At 41.6% G+C, this 20,137-nt stretch overlaps 1 protein-coding gene across 3 annotated transcripts; it reads left to right on the top strand.

Moving 5' to 3' along the window:
* Positions 1–3,500: 3,500 nt before the first annotated feature.
* TMEM220 (transmembrane protein 220) lies at positions 3,501–19,724 on the top strand. 3 transcript variants are annotated; one of them, XM_068977974.1, is made up of 6 exons: positions 3,501–3,640; positions 4,337–4,366; positions 8,488–8,548; positions 10,639–10,762; positions 12,151–12,210; positions 18,593–19,724. In XM_068977974.1, exons 1-6 carry the CDS (start codon positions 3,548–3,550, stop codon positions 18,726–18,728), a joined length of 504 nt encoding a protein of 167 aa, XP_068834075.1. In that variant the 5' UTR covers positions 3,501–3,547; the 3' UTR covers positions 18,729–19,724. The 3 variants fall into 3 exon arrangements, with proteins under 3 accessions (XP_068834075.1, XP_068834076.1, XP_068834077.1); XM_068977975.1 differs by lacking the exon at positions 4,337–4,366; XM_068977976.1 differs by lacking the exons at positions 4,337–4,366; positions 12,151–12,210.
* The last annotated feature ends 413 nt before the right edge of the window (positions 19,725–20,137 follow it).

Raw genomic sequence — 20,137 nt, 5'->3', positions numbered from 1 at the left:
TGGGAGGGCAAACAGTTTGAAGCTCTGCCAGGACACAGGGCAAAGTGCAGCTCTGTGTCAGCAACACCCCAGAGGGGACCAGCACTTCCTGGTACAAAGTTCTGTTTGTCCCTCTTCACCTCAGGCTGATACCAACCTCATACCCACCTGGAAAGGCTACATCACAGCCACATAGGACAGGTAGCCCAGGGGAGCACCGCCGGCCCTGTGCCCTCCCTTCCCTCCTCCCGGCAGGGCTGTTGGCGGCAGAAGCTCGCCACCTTGTGGACACCCACAGTTCTCGGCCTGGTCTGAAATCAGAATCAGGATTGGAGAGAAGGAGCTGCAAAGACCTACCTACCTACCTCCATATAAAGCCTCATTTAATCAGGCTCTGCAAGTCAAGGTCTGGGTGGAAAATCTCTCTGATCTTGAAAATATCTAAGAAATAAGGAAGATGGCTCCAAGCAGGCCCTGAGGGACGGCCCCTCCTGCCCGTGTCTCAAGGTCTCCTCCCCAGGCTATTCGGCAGGAGCAGCTACTTCTCTCTCATGGGTGGGAGAGCCTTGGGCCCACCCAGACCACGGCTTCCACAAACCCAGAGGAAGCCTCCCCACTGGCTTGGAGACATCACTTGGCTTTATGACTCAAAGCGCAGAGAGCTGGGGTCTTTCTCAACCAGTGTATTCAAAAGCTAGTCTATGCCTCAGTTTCTTCATCCATTCAATGGGGGTAATAACAGTGTCTATGTAATTGATCTGTTGTGGACATGAAATGAGTTAACCTAAATAAGGTGCTCAGATGACTGCTTGAGCAAGCTGGCCCAATACCTGTTAACCAGTATGTGCCCCTCTCCCCACCCACCCCGAACCACCATCATCAAACCCAGCTTTCAGCAATATCCTTACATCTCAAGGCATCCCCACTCACTGTCGGATACCAGTGGTATCGAGGTATGCCAGGTACTGTGGGAGGAGAATAAAAATAGGTAAGTTATAGTCCTTTCCTCCAGCAGTTGCGGGACAGTCCAGGAGCAAGGACGACACACGTACACACCAGTGCCCCGCCTGCTCTCAGATGCCGTCACTGACCTGGTAGACTGAGGCAGCCCAGCGGCGTGAAGGCCCGCTGCCAGCCTTTCTGCAGAGGGAAGCCAGCACTGACAGGCCGCTGCTCCCTTCCAAACCTCGTCCTCCCCGTGGTAGGTAACACCGCTGATGAGAAGGGAAAAAATGGAGTGACTTCTCAAGCAGAGCTCTCTGGGAAACTGGAGTCACTTAAACTTATTTCTCATGACTTCTCAGGCTAAGCTTTCTCTTCCCTGTGTTTGCAAAAGTTGGACAAACATACAGCAGGAGGATTTAGAGGATTTCAAGCATTGGCATAACTGTCGAATTGTGATTTTAAAGTCATCATTCTGTGCTGTGAGTGGTAAAAAAAAAAAAAAAAAAAAAAAAACCACCCACACAGGCTTACATAGAAGAAGGGACTGTGTTGACTCACAAAGCTGAAGGGTGGTGAGATGTTCCCAGTGGGGCTCGACCCAGAGCCTTACGTGATGTTACCAGGTACCTGCCTTCTTTATCACTGAGCTCTGCTTCCCCCACCTGGACTCAACCTCAGAAAAGCTTTCTCCCAGCAGCTCCACCTTACACAGTACCAGCTTAACCCACTTCTTTTTAATGCTCCAGCTAGGGTTACTGGATTTAGCAAATATTTGGGACACACTTAAAAAAAACTATTTCTTGTTGATCTGAAATTCAAATGCAACTAAACATCCTGTATGCTATCTGGCAATCCCTCCTCCAGTACAGGCCCTAGGACTGCATCTGGGCTATCTGAATCACACACCACCTCAGACCCAGTTGCTATGGTCAGGAGGATGGGCTGTGCCAGCTGGCAGACAAGGGTCACCTGCCTGTCTCATGTCAGCCCTCCTAGTACACGTGCCCTGATGTTAGGAGACAGGGTCCCTCCCCAATAACTGGGATGCTGACCCTAGAGGCAGGGGGATAAACCCTGCACCAGCAAAAACAACAGATGTCCACACAATGGCCATGAATGTCCTGGTCAACACTGAGAATAGAAAACTCTGGGTGGTTGTACAGCACACGACGGTTTATAAGGCCTTTGCCACCACTCTTTCTTGCCTCCCTTACCTCTGTTTGGCTGGCAGTGATCACTTCCTGTATTTCTTTGTAAGACCATCACAACAAAGTGCCACAGACTGGGGCGGTGAAGCAGCAAACACCTATCATCTAACTATAATTCTGGAGGCTGGGAGGGCAAGATCAGGGTATCAACAGGCTTGTTTTCTCCCGAGGTCTCTCTCCTTGGTCTGCAGATGGCTGTCTTATCGGTATGTCCTCAGTATATGTCTGTGTATATATCTCTTCCTGGCTACTGGTCATACTGGATAAGGGTTCACCCATGTGACCTCATTTGACCGTAATTTTCTCTTTGAAGACCCAATCTTCGAACCTTCCTGGAGTGCGCACAGCAAGCCCCCTTTGTGGTCCCTACACCAAATAAGGGGGCCAGCCAGCCAGTGTTTCTGAAATAAGCATTCTTTGGAAGGAATGAAACAGAGAAAGAAAGAAAAAAAAAAAAACCTAAAAGAGTTTTAGGAGATTTAGCAAAAAGGAGAGGAGCACAGGAGTACACGCTCATGATTTGAAGGGATTAAGACTTTTTAGAACAGCAAAAATGATGAGGCCTATGGATGTGTAAATGAGCCCCACGAAGAACTAATCAGAAAAAAAAAAAAAAAAAAACCAGAAAAAGGCCCGTAAAACAAGCGAGAGGAGAACAGTGAATATTTCAAGTGTCTTTAGTTCATAAGAAATTCATGAGCAAAACGTGTGGAGATCTTGTTGGTTTTGGTGGTGGGAAAGAATTGTAAATATGTATAATATGTAAATACCTCTGATAATAAAAGTCCATGAAGATAAGCGAGGCTGTCTTCAGAAAAGCTGTGAGCTGTATGAGATGCTAATATCACTGTCGTCACTCTAAGAAATTACCATAATGCTTACAGCGCTTTGAAAGTTTCCCAGCTTTGAAAAGAAATGCATAAATACTAACCAGAAGGCGTGCACTCACACGCATACGCACACACACACCTTTTTTCCTTGTTCCTTCGCTCCTCTCTTCTTCCCTTCTAATCTCCTCTAATTTTTTTAAATATGAGGAAGACAGCCTTAGTGAAAACTGATGTTGGAGTTGCACCTTTCTGGGTTCAAGGGCAAATTCCTATCCCCACGGACCAGCTGTGAGATGCTGGGACGGCCACGCGGACGCCCTGGGACTCACTCTCCGCGTCTGTGAAATGGGCAGACCCCCGCACATCCCCAAGTTTGGGGAGGAGCGAATGGGGGCACACAGGGAAGCCCGCTCGGCGCCCCACCCGCCCCGGCGCGCGCCGGCCCGCGGCCCCGGACCTTCCGGCGAGCGAGCAAGCGGGCGGGCGGGGCGGGAGGAGGGGCCAGAGGTGGACCGCACTGCCGGGTGGACCTGCGCTCCGCCCGGGCCGGTCTGTCCTGGCCGGTCCCGTCCCGTCCGCCCGACCATGGCGCCGGCGGCGGGGCGCAGGGTGTGGGGCCTGTGGCGCGCCTGCAACTGGCTTATGGGCGCCTTCTTCGCGCTGGCGGCCTTTGTGCAGGTTAGCGCCCCGGGCCGGGCGGGGGCGGCGGGAGGGGAGCCCGGGCTCGGACTCGAGGCCGGTTGCGGTGTAGACCGACCGACCAGCGGTGTCGCAGAAGCCGGCCGGGTATGGGTAGGGCGGGAGTTAGGGTTGATGCTTGGGGAACCCCCACCCAGTCTGGGCTGAGACACAGATGCGGTCACATGACCCCGTTTGCTCACTGGCTGGAAGGAGCTGGTTTGGCGCGTGTCACTTTGCGGGGACCTTTATAAAAAGGCAGCCCAGGGGCAAGGCTGTGCACAGCTCGGAGAGCAAGCAGAATAAAAACCCTCACAGCTACTTATCCTTTCAAGTAAGATCTGGGGCCCCCTCGCGATAGCTTTCCTCATTTCTTGAGACTGGAGGGCCGTTTAAACACCCATTCTGGGCTTGGCCCACACTTTGCAGAGCTTCTGTGCACTTCTTTACAAATAAGTGTGGCTGTGTGTTCAAACCAGGTGCTGGGTCAGCCAGAAACACCCCCTACACACACACATACAGCCAGAAGCACCCCCTACACACCTACACACACAACCCCATCAACTAGACTGTCTTACTCCTATTTGTATCCTCCTGTTGGGCTTAGCAAATGGCTGACATGAATGAAGACCAGACCAAATACTGGAATAGAACTGTTGACAGCCTGGGGCTAACGCTGCCGTTCTGGCCTTCCAGGTGAACGATCCGGATGCAGAGCTGTGGGTGGTGAGTATGGACTGCTCTCCCATACCTAAAAGAATCAGGGCACTGCAGGAAGCATGCAGTGTGGCTGTTTGCCTTCCTACCTGCTTCGTGTACTTAAGAGCTTAGAAATCAAATCCTTAGTAAGCGCCTTTTCCTAAAATATTAGGAGGAAAAGTGAAAGTGTTTGTTACTCAAGCATATCTGACTCTTTGCCACCCTATAGACTGTAGGCCGCCAGTCTGGAATGGGTAGCCAGTGCCTTCTCCAGGGGATCTTCCTGACCCAGGGATCGAACCTGGGTCTCCTGCATTGTAGGCAGATTCTTTACCATCTGAGCCACCAGGGAAATGTGAAAACATTAGGAGGAGAAGGATCAAATTGAGAATTCAGAATTTTACAGAGATACAGGGGCCTTTCAGCTGTATTCCCTTTGAATAAAACAGGCCAACTGAGAACACTTTTCTGAAGACAGAGTAGACCTCTCAAGGCCATGTGAACCAATCCTCATGAATTTCTACCCAGAAACTCCAACAAACGTTGGACCAGAAAATGGCAGGCTTAAGGTTTGTGGTTCTGCTAATTCAGTGAGTTATATTCACAAAAAGTAATTAAAGCCCATTAAAACCTACAGTATATACTGAACTGATGCTCTGACTAAACCATTTAGAGGAGGGGGGATTTGTTCCACACATTTTCTGAAATATCTGGATTTTGTTTCTTTTAATAGAGGCACCTAAGACTATACAATATCACAGATGAGATGATCTTAAGCTTTGGAATAATGTTGACTTTGTACAAGTGGCAACAAGTGAAAGCATTTGGAATGACAGTACATACAATATCACGTATAAATATAACCACATTCTTATATTCTTATTGTCCAGATTCTCAGGCCCCTGCATCAAATCAAACTGCCTCTTCCTCAGCACTCTGGTCCATGTCCTTAATTCCAAATGTTATCTCTCCTGCAGTTCCAACTATCCAGCTTAATGGTGAATTTCCAAAAGACTCCTATATCCGTCCACCAGTACGTCACACTGGCTCCTCTAATACGCACAAGGTCCTTTTCAGCGTCTTTCCTTCCAAAACCCACTCTTCCTCCTGACTCACCATTTCTGTTATCTGCAGAGTCATTCTGAGTCATCCTTGCTCAAAACCTCAGCCATCTCTAATATCTCTGTTTTCTTACCACTGTCTTTGAGATCCCCTCAAAAAACAAAATGAAGAACAATCCACCAAAAAGCAGTGTAGGTCTAATTGCTTATCTGTACAGTATCTGTACATTTTACCCTTTACATCATGCTTGGATGATGAAATATAAGCATCAACACCAGACCCCCACAGACATCCTCACTCACCTCCAGTTTAACCCCCCATTACCTCCCGTGTGAACCCTTATGGGTCCTTTCTAATTCTTTGAGCTGTCTCTGATCTCTTCCATTCCTATAATTCTTCCCACATATTGCTTCCTGATTCAGAAACTTTCGTCATTTCCCAAGATGTCTCAGTTGGCCCTCCACAGTATGGCCCTAACCTACCTTCCCAACTTGGTCTTGGAAGCCTAGTCCACCTATATTACTTTTGGGACTTGCCCTGAGAATTCCTGTGTCAGACTCCTATTCAGGTTTCCAGGTCTATCTCAAATGCCATCTCACCACAAAATCTCTCCACCTCTTTCCCATAAGTTCCAAGCATCCTTCCTTTGAACCTTCACTGTAGCACTGACTCATTCTGCTTTGCATTAGAGTTGGCTCTGTATATGCCATCTCCCAGGGGTCAGAGGCCAGTTCCCTCTTCTTGCTTGGCAACCTAGCATAGAGCTTTCCTATGGCAGTCCTTCCAAGACTGACTCTTAGAGTGAAGAATGAACACACAGATGAACTGATACTAGGTTACTGGGTCCTGGGGGCTTGTACTGTACCTGACTGTGATGTCCATGTTCCCTACCACAAATTGTATCAGGATGCATACAGGAGCAAATAACTGAATATCTGACTAGCATCAGGTTATAAACATACAGACCATCTCATGAGAAGAAGTCTAGAGGCAGCTGCTTAATGGTCAACAGTGTCATCAAGGACCTGGGCTTGCTTTCTTGTTTCTCTGCCAATCCTCAATGGGTAGGTGATATATCCTCTCATGTTTACAAAATAGCTGCTGCAGCTCCAGACATCTCATCCCTAGACAAAAGCATCACAAGTAGGAAGAAACAAGGCAGGAGGCAAAACCAGTTTTCCTCCTGTGCTTTTTCTTCCTTTCATCAAGGAGCAAATGTTTCCCAAGAAGCTCCCCAGACAGGCTGCTATCCAGTTAGTACATATTACTACTAATAAGCTTATGGTCTAGGATCCATCCTGCTTGGTCAGTACCCATAAATATTGAGTGTTAAGGGCTCTGCATATCAGCCTTGTCTCCAGAAGACTTTTCTGTACATTTCATTGCTGGGACGTGATGGCCCCTCACTGCTAAAAAGGGTAAGAAAACAAATTGGCTTTTTTAGTTTTTATAGTGGCAGGGAGACAGGGAGAGCGTTGTTAGAAATGACTGTCATGGGTCTCAGTGGCTATATGTTCAATTAAACTAAATACAGTAAATAAATATTATAATACCCTTTAGTTTAAAAAATCCACCAACAAAAAGATAAAAGACCATTTGGATTCTACTGAGTTCATTACTGAGTGCTTATACTATGCATTATTTTTACTTGTGTACTAAAAACAATTACTTTCAGTCTCTCTGGGTGTAAAAAAAAATCCTTAATCTCATTCAAAACAGAGATAAGCATTTAAATAAGGATTAACATGGCACAACTACCATGGGAAACTATTACTTAAGGATTTGTCCTGTTCCTGTGTTTACAATACACTGAAATAAGATCTTAGACCCTTTAATCACAGATATCTGTTATACTTAAATGCACATTTAAAAATCTCTGCCAAACACTTCTTATGGAGAGCACAGTTAAATATTGAATGATGTGTATGTGTTTAATTTCTGTCTGGCTGCCTGTCTCTGTCTCTCCCTCAGTTGCTAAGTCATGTAGTTTTTTACTGGGGGAACTAACTAACCCGTTACTGCTCTAAGTGTGGTCCTTGGAACAACAGCAGCAGTGTCCCCTGGGTGCTTATTAGAAAAGCAGAACCTTGGGCCCTACCCTAGACCTCTGGATTCAGATCTGCATTTTAATCAGACCTCCAGATAATTCATATGCGGACTAATGTCTGGTCTAATCCTCAGCAGCAGGGCTGTCCTTGCAAATGTCGGTACCGGCTGATATTCCAGTCATCACTGGGGACCCTTTGGGAAGGATGAACATGGTTAGTAATACAGATACCATCTCTCCCCACGGTCAAGACAGGTGTTTTCACAGTGACAGCAAATAACTTAAAATGTTGAGCCCTGACAACGTCCAGATAAACTAATGGTTTCTAACTAGGCATCACGATTGATGTGACTCACAGCTATGTTTCTGGGGAGGCCCCCATGCTTCTTATAAACCTCCCACCTCTGCTTGTCCTCTGCCCACGACACACAAGCAATAGGTTTTTCTAGAATCTGCCTGCTTGCTGTGAATGAGGCCTCTTCAGGGCCAGTCTTCACAACTCCAAACCAAGTTATCAGTTTCAGAAATGAAGAACCTGATCTTATTGGGCACATGTGATCCATACACGGTTAGTAAACTTTCTGTGGTCTCACTTGCAGAGATGGAGTATGGGGCTGGATGGCCCATGGGTCTAGACCCAGCAGGGCCACGTAGCTAATTATGGCTTCTCAAGTCCTACTTTTCATAGAGCAATTTTTGAAAAGTAGGGGAAGGCCATTTAGGCATGGATGTCGCTTGGGAGAGATTAGGTCACTGTGTCTTGAGATCAAAGCTCTGCTCACTGCTAGAGCTTGAAAATGAATAAGTCTTTCCTGGAAGAGCCTACGGTCTAGGAAGAAGGCAGGTAAAATGACACCCTGACACGGTAAGTGCTGTAAAAGCAGAGGTTACCACTTCCTTGGTTGTTACTAAAAGCTGGAGGTAAATCATGGCACATGGGACCACCACTGGGGTCATCTTTCTTTACTCCCTAAACGTCTTGGAACATCTCCTATATTGGGCATCCTTCTTACCCCTGTAATTTCCTTTCTGCTTACAGGTTGTGTATACGATTCCTGCCACTCTGACACTGCTTGTTGGACTTAACCCTCTTGTCACAGGTTTGAACCTTGAATTCTCAATGGTGATAGGGAACATCAGATTTCCTTTTAATAACGAGTCTGTCTGCCCAACCCCCAGTAAAAAACTGGAGCCCTCCATGTCTTTCTTCTCCCTGCTGATCCTAAGAGGAGGCGAATTCCAATCTAGATCATCCCCTTCCATCTTCAGGAAAACTTGATGTGGACGTGCCATACTAAGACAGGCTTTATGCACTCGGTCCCAGCATCTCTGATGCTGATGTGGAACAGCAGTTAGGCCGTGTAGCTGGAGAGAGAGGGGCTTCAGTCACTGCGATTATTTCTTAAGCCACTAAGCTAATGGAAAATCAGCAACAATCAAACTGCTAACTTTGTTTCCATATTCAGTGGGGAATCAATGTCTCTTATGTATCTACTCTATACAAATCATTCTCGCAGTACCACTCTGGTTCATCATTTTCTGATTTTCAATTCATCCAAAATGAGTGAGCTGCTATGTATCAGATACCTATGTATCTGAATTGCTACTATTATATAGAAACTGTCTATAATGTCTGTAGCAAATCTCTGGATTTCTCATTAATACATATTGCCCTCTCTAGTCTCCCCATGTACCTTCACAGTGAAAGTGAAAATGAAGTCGCTCAGTCGTGTCCAGCTCTTTGTGACCCCATGGAATGTAGCCTGCCAGGCTCCTCCGTCTATGGGATTTTCTAGGCAAGAATACTGGAGTGGGTGGCCATTTCCTTCTCCAGGGGATCTTCCCGACCCAGGGATCGAACCTGGGTCTTCTGCATTGCAGGTAGATTCTTTACCGTCTGAGCTACCAGGGAATCCATCACAGTAACTCCCGCAATTTCCTGCACGCTTTTATATATGTTTACTCTATCTAGACTGTAGGCCCCTTAAAAGCAAGGTCATGTCTAACTCATGTACCCAATACTTGTTGAGTCAATGAATGGCTGTGTAACAGAGGCTTTATCATGTATTTGTTTCATAACTTATTCCTTGGATTCCTTACACATACATATCCCAAGTGAGAATACATATAAAACATTCACTTAAAATAGCTGGCTTGTATGGGCCACAGGTCACCAACCTCAGGCAGGGGCAAAACATAGCTGCTTCACCTTTTATGGCCCTAAAAATTCATTAAACCTAAGTTGGACAGTTTTATTCTATAAAAGTGTCTTATAGCAGAAAAAAAGAATTTTTTTTTACACTGTTTACTAACATTTTCTTATTAGTGGGGAATATCAGTCATGCAGGTTATTCTTCACTTTCTTTAAATCAGCTTCTGCTAGTGGGGCTGGAAATTTCTCAGGGCCTTAGAATAAAGACGAATGATTCCTGCCCGGGTGGGGAAAACTCCATCGCCCAGATGTACAGGCTCCTTGTACATGCCCGTAGAACTCTGTTTACATCTTTAAGGTGTATCCATTAGGGCTCCGTTAGTTCCAAGCAAGGAAAAAATACTCAAGTCAAACGGCCTATAAGTTGAAGCGAGATGTACTGGGGTCCTTTACTGAAAAGACTGGAGCGGTGCTGGCTTCAGGCGCCGGTGGTGGCTCAGAACTTAAACTTCTCTGCAGTCTTAGTTGCACACCAGCTGCACTTCAGCCCTGGGCTCCACGTGGTGGCCCTGCCGCTCAAAGGTCACAGCTTCACCATGCTAGGTCCAACAGAATCTAGAATCCACTTCCCTGATCGCAAAAGCTCAGGATGGAGCTGCTGCTCCCGATTGGTTATCTGTTCATCCTGAGACAAATCACTGTCACCAAAGGGATGGAATACATTGACCTTGTTAGTGTCCAGTCGTCTGGGACACCGGGACATGTGTGGGAGCATGTGGGAAGGGTGGTTCCCCAGAGAAAAGACGGGTCGTCAGCGTCCGAATGGGAGACAACCAAAATAATACATGTCCACTTAAGTTTATAAATATCGTTTTCACTTGTTTTAACCTTTTGATTTAAGGACAAATCAACAACAGAAAAAAACCCCAGCCTTTTCTGTATGCTTTCCCTGAAGGCAGATGAAAAGCCAATACAAAGAAATCTTGTTTCTCTGGGGCGTGGTTCCATGATTGACAGCACCAGGATATCTGTTTTTAGGTAACTTTATTTGGAAGAGTGTGTCTGCAATACACATATGCCTTTGTGTCCTGTGGGCTATCAGCTTGGCATACAACCTCTTGCTTCATAAGAAACAGAACCTCTTGCATGAGGAGGAAGGCAGGTGAGTGGGTGGGGAAGAACTGAGAAATCTGTGTCTTCACAACACCTTATCTTGGTGATTTAACTTCCCCAATACCTAGAGGGGCAGGGAAGATATCTCCTTTACAAGCTAAAGAAACTGAGGCAGTGATGGAGCTGGGGCCAGGATTTAAACCCAGCACTGCCTACCACACTCTGTGATCATTGCTACACATCACCTTATATTACCATCAGGCACTTGGACCTTGGCCCCCGCTTGTGATGAGCAGTGATGCCATAAAGTGATGTTCAGTCCAGGCTAATGAGGTGAAAACTCCGTCAGCATCCGGGTTCAGTCCTGGTGCAAGACAAACTCTTTACTTACAAGTGTGATTGGCCTCCTCCGGGGGGCCTCTGCCAGCCTTGCCCTTGTACATCTCCTGTCCTCTGCACCCTGTCACCATCACTGGCTCTTGTTTTATCACCTCTCCCACTGCTTCCCACCCCTCGCCCCCGCCGCCACCGGCTTTTATCACCTTTTCCTCTGCTTCCCCCCACCCTTGATTCCCTGGCCTCACAAAGAGGCCTTTCCTTTCCTTTCTGTCCCACTGCTAACATCTGCCAACACCAAGATTGAGAGTCCTGTAGATTAAGTCCCACTGGTTTTGTGCTGCTGTTACAGGCCCTAATCTTTGGAAACTAGATCAGTTTGGGGATGGGAATGCAGAGCAGATGGTTTGAATCAACCTCCACCTACTTGAAGCCCACAAGATTCAGTGAAATCAAAGAGGGGTTTCCAAGTGGTGCTTGGCCAAATACGATTATCTTCTACTCTGTGTAGAAGATACGACCTTTTAACAAATATTTCTAGAAGCATATACCCACCCCCAAATCATTAGACTGACTCATTCGACAAATCATTCTTCTCCTCTAAGACATGACCTGATCTCCTACAATGTGTACTTGAATTACTGATTTGAGCTCAACCTGCCTAACACTGACCCCTCTAAAACAATATGAAGAGAGTGCCTGATCAAATCTGGGATTATGATCTTGACTGTAGTATTCTTCCCCATGAAGTAAGTGATTTATCTGTGGTTTTGTTTTGGTGGTTTCTCTATTCATCTATAAATTGGGAAACAATCATGAAGTTCACATCTGCCTCATAAGATGAAATTTATTTTCATATAGGGCTTTAAAGGGTCTGACAAAAGTAATTTATGAGTCATGGCCAGACTTGAAAGTATTTTGTAGATGCTTGTATCTTGGAGCAAGTCATCAGACAATCAGCAGAATCAAGTGTCATTGTAGATGCTCTGTATCTTGGAGGAAGTCATCAGACAATCAGCAGAATCAAGTGTCAGGGAGAAAATGGAATGATATGCATCTCACAGCCTCTTCAAAAAAAATGAAATCTCTGCTATTTTTTAGGGAGCTGTTTGGTCTCGTGATCATCACAGCATGGCTGGGCCTGTGCCACAGCTCTTCAAAGTAAGTTTTCGACCCATCAGTTAAAATCAGATGTGCTCATGTAGGTGAATGAGAATGTTGACACAAATGTAAACAGGAATCTTTTGAGAGAAATCTTCCCTTTCTGTAGGGGAAGCTAAGAGTAGTTGGCTGTGTTTCACAATCACTCATACTTTTGTGAATACGACAATACAAAGTTTTCTGTGTCATCTCAGGGAGTTGCCTGTCTGAGAGGGTGTCCTTCAGGGAGAAAGTGATCTCAAAAGGAAGCTCGGAGATAGAGGAAAAGTGAGTAGCAAATAAAATATAAAACTGGAGGTATATATAAGTGCATATTAACTTTGTAAAACAGTAATAGAAAAATAAAAATACATAACAACTGAGCATGTAAGTTGGAAGGGGAAAAAAAATGGAGCTAAAGCAGTCTGGGGTCCTTGAATTATCTGGGAAGGGTAAAGTACTAACTTATATCAGACTTTGATAAGTCAAGGATTCATGTGGTAATAATCTAACAGAAAACCTCAGATTATTAGAAAAATAGTTAAGAAAGATAATATTTTAAGAATCTTAGAAAAATAAGAGGAAACCACTTAGAGAAAAGCAGTACAGAGGGCAGGAAAGGAGAAGAGAAAGACACAGAACAGGTGGGGAAATAGGAAGCAGATGCTAAGATAGAGAATTACATTAAAATATATGAGAAATTACATTAAATGTAAACAGTCCAATAAAGATTCAAACATTTTCAAAATGGATAAAAAGATTAAAAACCGAACCAAACACTGCTGACAAAAGAGAACTCTTAAGTACACAGAATCAGAGAGACTGAGAGTCAAAAGGTGGAAAAATCACAGTATACAAACAGCAACCAAATGAAAGCCTGTATAGACATTTCAGTTTTTAAAAGTAGACTTTAAAATCAGCATTAGAGTAGAGGACTTTTTTTTGGTAATGAAAAAAATTTTGTTTTTTTTATTTTGAAATATCCAAACATATTCAAAAGCAGAGAGACTAATATAATGAATCAGATGTACTCATCACCCATTTTCAACATTTATTATATATCCAGTCTTATATCATCTATCACTATCCTGATTATTTTGAAATAAATCTCAAACATCATATTGTTTTATGTTTTATGTGTTTCAGTATGTATCTCTAAAAGGTAAGCACTTAAAAAATAACCACTCTACCACCATCACACACACAAAAATAAAACAGTAATTATTCAGTCTTGAGCTGTCCAGCCAATGTTTACATTTCCACAACTGTACGACAAATGCTTGTTCCTCTGTGCTCCATATTTCCTATAAACTGGTGGTAAGATCACAGGCTTAGACACAGGCTGGTCATTGTTGTTGCCTTCTTCTCTTCTCATCATCATCACCACCACCAAGCAAGACCACTTCATGGGTGGTGGTATGTACTTCCATCAAAATGTACATCACACCTAGATGTTTCTCTGTAACGTTAGTATACAATCTTGGTGACCATTGCCTAAATCCACTAATTCGAGTTGCAGAATGCTGATACTCTAATTATATCATTTCTTTTCCTGGAAAACTTCTAAAACTTCTACTTATCAATTCTTTGACTACTCAGATACAAATCGTTAAGAGGAAAAGGAGTTGATTCTCTTTAATTTCCCGTTTTTCAGAATAATGAGTTTTTCTTGCCTGGGCATCTTCCAAAAGTGACCAGTGAGTTTTGTTTATTTAACAGTACCATTATAAAGTCATAGATCTCAACATACTTGATGTTTTTTCAGTCCACGGCAGTTGCTTCAACTGTTCCATCTTTGATCAGTGGCACTTATTTACGTTGGCTCCAGAATTCTGTTTAACGTGATCCTAGTAAACTTTTAGTTTTTTTGGTCTTAGTAAATTTTGATTGCTTCCTTGCTTTCTGGTATGACAAAATGTTCCATGCTAAGGTGTACATTTTATGCCACAGACATGGAATCAACCATTTCCTCCAAAAGCCTTCATTACTTTTGGTAGCTAACAGTATTTAGAGGTCACATTCTGGGTATAAATGGTGCTCACTGCTACTGGGTTGAGTTCATTCTTTTTAGTGGTTAGAACTAGGAAATTCACATATATGTACATATGTATGTGTATACACACACATATATATGTATTGTCATAAATCTATGTGCACATATATGTATGAGTATATAAAATATACATAAAGTATCTATATGTATATATATATTTACATAGATACCTCAACATAACTCATCTGACTTATCCGACAATACAAACACAATCTCAGAATAACAATATAATTATGGAAAATAGGTACTTTGTGTTGTTGTTGTTAGGGAATATCTCTTTAAGGGATGTGCATTCAAATTACATGGAATAGTTACTCTATATGCTAATCTCACCAAGTGAATACATAGTTTATTTCATTTTGCTTTACATTTCTAGGGATACTTTATTTAAAATATATTGTTTTATAATTACATAAAATATCTATATGGTTCTACACACAGATCTACAAAACAGAGGACATCCAAAGGGCTCTAACTTCTCTACCCCCCAAACCTAACTCCCCCCTTTTCTCTATAGGTAAAACTTTTTTCTACTTTGTGGTTTATCCTTCCGTGCTTTCTTAATGGAGCAAATACATGCATTCACTGGTGCTCCTGCTTGTCTTAGATAAAGTGGAAGCACATTATACACAACTGAATTCTTCATTTTACCCTTACCACATCCTGGAGATCATTCTGTGGTAAAGACTTTCCTTATGTTGATATGTCCACAGTATATGGATCCAGCCCTCTACTGTTCAGACTGTATCCAATCGTTTGATATTAAAAACGTTACCAACAGAATGTATTGTCAAATTTCTGAAGTCTTACTAATTGGATAGTTGAGAAATGTATAGTAGCTTTCACCTGCATTTCTCTCATCAGGAGTAAATGTGAGCATATTTTTGCATGATTAAGAGCCATTTGCAGTTCTTTTTCTATACATGTTAGTTCATCTCTGAGAGATGCAGGTTTAACCAGTTTCTAACGCAGTTGGTCTTCTCTACTTTTAGAAGCTCTTTAGGGCTATTAACCCTCCATCTGTGATATAAGATGAACATTCTTTTTTGCCTTTATTGTCCTTTTACTCTACTCATGCAAAGTATGCTTTGCCATGAAAAAATACTTTAATGTATCCAAATTGATCAATCCATTCCCTTACTGCTTCTGGATCTGGAGTCACAGGTAGGAAAACTTTCCGTCCTCTCAGGTTTTAAGTAACTTACCTAAGTTTTCTCCTAATACGTGTATGGTTTCATTTCTACATTAAAGTCTTTGACCTGTTTAGAATTTATCCTAGTATAATGGCAAAAAGAATGGATGCAGTATTATCTTTTTCCCCTTTGGCTCTCTGGTGATCTCAACACCACTTATTAATAAAAGGCATATATAATTAACGTAGCCTCAAAATAGATAAAATAAATACTGACAAGCCAAAAAAGAAAAACTGAAAAATTAACAATCATTTTGGGAGACTTTAATACACTTTTTCCAGTTACTAACAGAACAAGATTTTAAAAATCAAGAAAGATATAGAAGACTAGCTACACAATAAAAAATTGACCTAATGGACATGTATAGCACACTAGCACCAGGAAGGGCAGAATTCACATTCTTTTCAAGTAAACATTGAACATTTACAAAAAGACTTCATGTTGAGCATGAAATAAGTCCCAACAGATTTCAAGAACTGTAACATGGAGCATGTTCTCTGATCACAGTGCAGTTAAGCTAGAAATCATTAACAGAAATAATAATTACATAACCACTGTATGTTTGGAAATCAGGAAATATACTTCCAAAGAACATCTGGAAGAAATCACAATGAAAATTAGAAAATATTTTGAACTAAATGATAAAGAGAACACTACATATTAAAATTTGTGGGATGGTGGCTAAAAAGCATGCTTATGGGGTAATTTATAGCCTTAAATAGCTGTATTAGAAAAAAAAAAGGCTGAAAAATCAATGAGCTAAGCTTCCAAGAAGTTAAGAATTCTCCAGTTAAAGAATTAAGGAAAATAACAGTAAAATAAGCCCAAAGAAATAATGAGAAAATAAACACAAGAGCAGAAACCAATGAAATAAAAACAAAATCAACATTTCATTCTCTGAAATGATTAATAATATTGATAAACCCTGGCAAGACTAAAAAGGTAAAAATAATTAGAGCAAGGAAAAGAAGGCACAAAACATCAATAATCAGGAATGAAAAACAAAGTTATTACCCATGCAACAGACATTGCAAAAATCATAAGAGGAGATTATTAACTTTTTCCCAATAAATATGAAAATGTAGATGAAATGCACAAATTCACTGAAAAATACAATTTGTCAGAACTGACACAGCAAGAAATACTCAGAATGGTCTCATAACTGTTAAAGAAATTGAGTAGGTACCTTTTCCTAAAAGAAAACTCTAAATGGCATAATTGCAGAATTCTACCTAATATTTAAAGAAGAAATAATGCCAACCTTCAACAAACTTCTTTCAGAGAACAGAGAAAAAAGAAGGAATATTTTCCAGTTTATTTGTTGAGGGCAGAATAATCTGGATACCAAAACTTGACAAGAATGTTACTCCTAGCACCCAAAAAAAGGAAAGAAAAAAAGAAATTATACAGTGATCTCATTCACGACCACAGACGGAAAAACCCTAAACAAATTAGCAAATCAAGTCCTGCAATTCACGACCCAACCACCAAGTTGGTTTTTTTTCTAGGAATACAGTTAGTTTAACATTTGAAAACCAACCAATGTTTTTCACCAGATTAACAGAAAGAAAAATATATCTATACAAAAAGAACATTTGATAAAATCCAATAACCACTTATAATAAAAACTCACAGAAAACAGACTTACCCTGACATAGGGTTGTTGTTTAGTCACTAAGTCGTGTCTGGCACTTTGTGAATCCATGGACTGTAGTCTGCCAGGCTCCTCTGTCCATGGAACTTCCCAGGCAAGAATATTGGAGTGGGTTGCCATTTCCTTCTCCAGGGGATCTTCTGGACCCAGGGATCAAACTCATGTCTCCTGCACTGCAGGCAGATTATTTAGCACTGAGCTCCCTGCCACTGCTGCCACTTCTCACCATCGTTCTAGCTCTTGTCCTTGCCAGTACAATAAGGCAAGAAAAAGAAAGAAAAGGCCCAAGGATTGGAAGGGAAAAATTAAATTTTCCTTATTCACAGATGACATTAATTGCATATGTAGAAAAATTTTTTTAAAATCTAAAAAGTTCTTCAAATAGGTGAGTTTGGCATGATTGCTGGACACTATGTCAATTTACTAACATCTTAATCAGCAATAACAAAATGATAAAAAGTTACCATTTATAATATCAAAATATCAACACCCCAGGACTAAATATAGCAGCTGCTGCTGCTGCTAAGTCGCTTCAGTCATGTCCGACTCTGTGCGACTCCATAGATGGCAGCCCACCAGGCTCCCCCACCCCTGGGATTCTCCAGGCAAGAACACTGGAGTGGGTTGCCATTTCCTTCTCCAGTGCATGAAAGTGAAAAGTGAAAGTGAAGTCGCTCAGTCGTGTCCGACGCTCAGCAACCCCATGGACTGCAGCCTTCCAAGCTGCTCTGTCCATGGAATTTTCCAGGCAAGAGTACTGGAGTGGGGTGCCATTGCCTCCTCCAAAATAAAGCAGAGATATGCGAAATTCCTACAAGCAAAACTATAAAAACTATAAAACATTATGGGAGAAATGAAAGATCTCAATTTTAAAATAAAGAACACCTAAATGATTCTTTGGCAGTATATGATAAACCCATACTGGCAAAAGGATAAATGAATGAAAAAGAGAGTCTAGAAACAGTTCCATGTACATACAGACCGTTGACTTAGGACAATGGTAGCACTCTGGGGTAATCTTTTCAATAAATAGTGATGGATCAATTGAATATCAATATGGAAAAAGGAGAAACAACCCCTACAACTTTCATAAAAATCTATTCTAGGTAGATTACAGATCTAATGTAAAAATCAAAATGATGGAACTTTTAGAAAAGATAATTTAGTATCTTCAAAACCTTGAGAAAAAGTTTTCCTCAACAGGACACTAAAATCATTAGGTGAGGATCCATTTTAACATTGCTTAATCAATGATCTCAGTTCCTCACAACACATTATTAAGTGAGCAGGAAAAGCTATGTAGAATAGATATAAAAAAAAAAAAACAGGGATGTGTAGTACAAACATATAAAGAACTACAAGTAAGAATTATATTTCAATTTAAAAAATTAAAAAGACTGTACAAAAATGCAGTGATGTTGTATCAAATTCAGTCTTCATATTTGTTACCAAATCGTAATTTTCATTGGATTTTTGTTTCTAATCATTTTTGTGTGTCCGTAGGGCTCCAGGTGGTGGAAGAATTCAGCTGGCCATTGCTACCACGGTCGCTCTTCTCCCGTTTATCTCCTGGGTCTACATATATATAAACAAGGAGATGCGCTCTTCCTGGCCAGCTCATTGCAAGACGGTGATTTAAATGAAGAATCCTGTTCCTAAAATGAGAGTTCTTGATTTTGTATAAACATGGTTGTAACAAGCTGACTTCCTAGGAATTTATTTCAGTTGAGTTACTACTAGAGATGATTTTTTTTTTTTTTTTTTTTTTTATCCTAAGAACTTTGTATGCCTGCCTACAACACAGGACTGGATGGGACTAGTAAGAGAAGGGTCTGACGTTGTTTTATCATAGTGTAGTAGGAAAGTTAAGAAAGAGGAATTCCAACTCTGCTTCATCACTATCCATGTAACTTGGACAAATATATAAATCTACTTTAATTCTTTGGAATTAAAGAATTCCAAAGATAATTGAAATTCTCTCTTGGATAATTCTTCATCTATAAATACCAGCCCGCATACTTATTTATATAACTGTGAAGATTAGAGCAGATAATATAAGAGCATTCCAAACATAAAGTCCTCTGCACAGGGTAACAGAGGGAAGCAGGGTTTGGATGACAGACAGGAGTTTAGGAGAGGGCTATGCCCTTGAACTAACATCATTAGACTGGATGGGTACTGTGAATTAAATGAGGACTTCGGGTGAACAAAGTGAACACCTATGTCTTGGAAAGAAAGGAAAAGTTAGTTAAAGGAATTTGAGACCAAAAAGAAGCAGATAGGGAATATTAATTACCATATGATTGAAAAGTAAGACCAAAATCTATACACATATCCTTAACAATGTCAAAAGTAGCTCTGGAGAGATCATTTCAGAGCTGCACCATCTGGCAACCACAAGCCACATGCTGTATTGAGCACCTGAAATGTACTTAAACTGAAGTTTTAATTTTTTGTTTTAATTTACAAACATCAATTATGACGAAACTGATACATGTATTTGGAACACTTGGTTTAAGGTTGTTTGGAACTACTGAAATACGTGAATCCACTTCTTCAACTGTAAATTTTGTACCTAAATACAGACCAAGTTTCCAATGAAAAGTTATTGTCCAAATGGATGGATTATAAGCATAAAACACACATGACATTTTAAACTTAGTATAAAAAGAATGTAAAATATTTTTATATTGATTACATGTTGAAATAACATTAGATGTATTGGAATAAACAGAATTATATTATGAAAATTAATTTTATGTTTCTGTGTACTTTTAAAAATGTGACTGCTAAAATATTTCAAATTACCAAGGTGGCTCACATGTTGTTTCTGTTGGCCAGTGCTGTTTTAAAGCACCTGGATGCAACTCTTAGTTGATGGCATCAAATTCTGCAGTTTGATGATACGCAGGCATCAACCTCTGTAGTCAAGACAGTTTCCTGAGATTTAGGAAATATTTGGCTCAAAAAGTATTAGCACCAACTATATGTCAGGAGAGTGAAAAGAGTCTGGTAGTTTGTCTCTTTATATAAAGGATTTTAGTGTTC

This window comes from Capricornis sumatraensis, chromosome 8, assembly GCF_032405125.1.
Source record: "Capricornis sumatraensis isolate serow.1 chromosome 8, serow.2, whole genome shotgun sequence".
Classification (NCBI taxonomy): domain Eukaryota; kingdom Metazoa; phylum Chordata; class Mammalia; order Artiodactyla; family Bovidae; genus Capricornis; species Capricornis sumatraensis.
The sequence above is the reverse complement of the archived record's forward strand: the minus strand, read 5'-3'. Positions and strand labels throughout refer to the sequence as shown.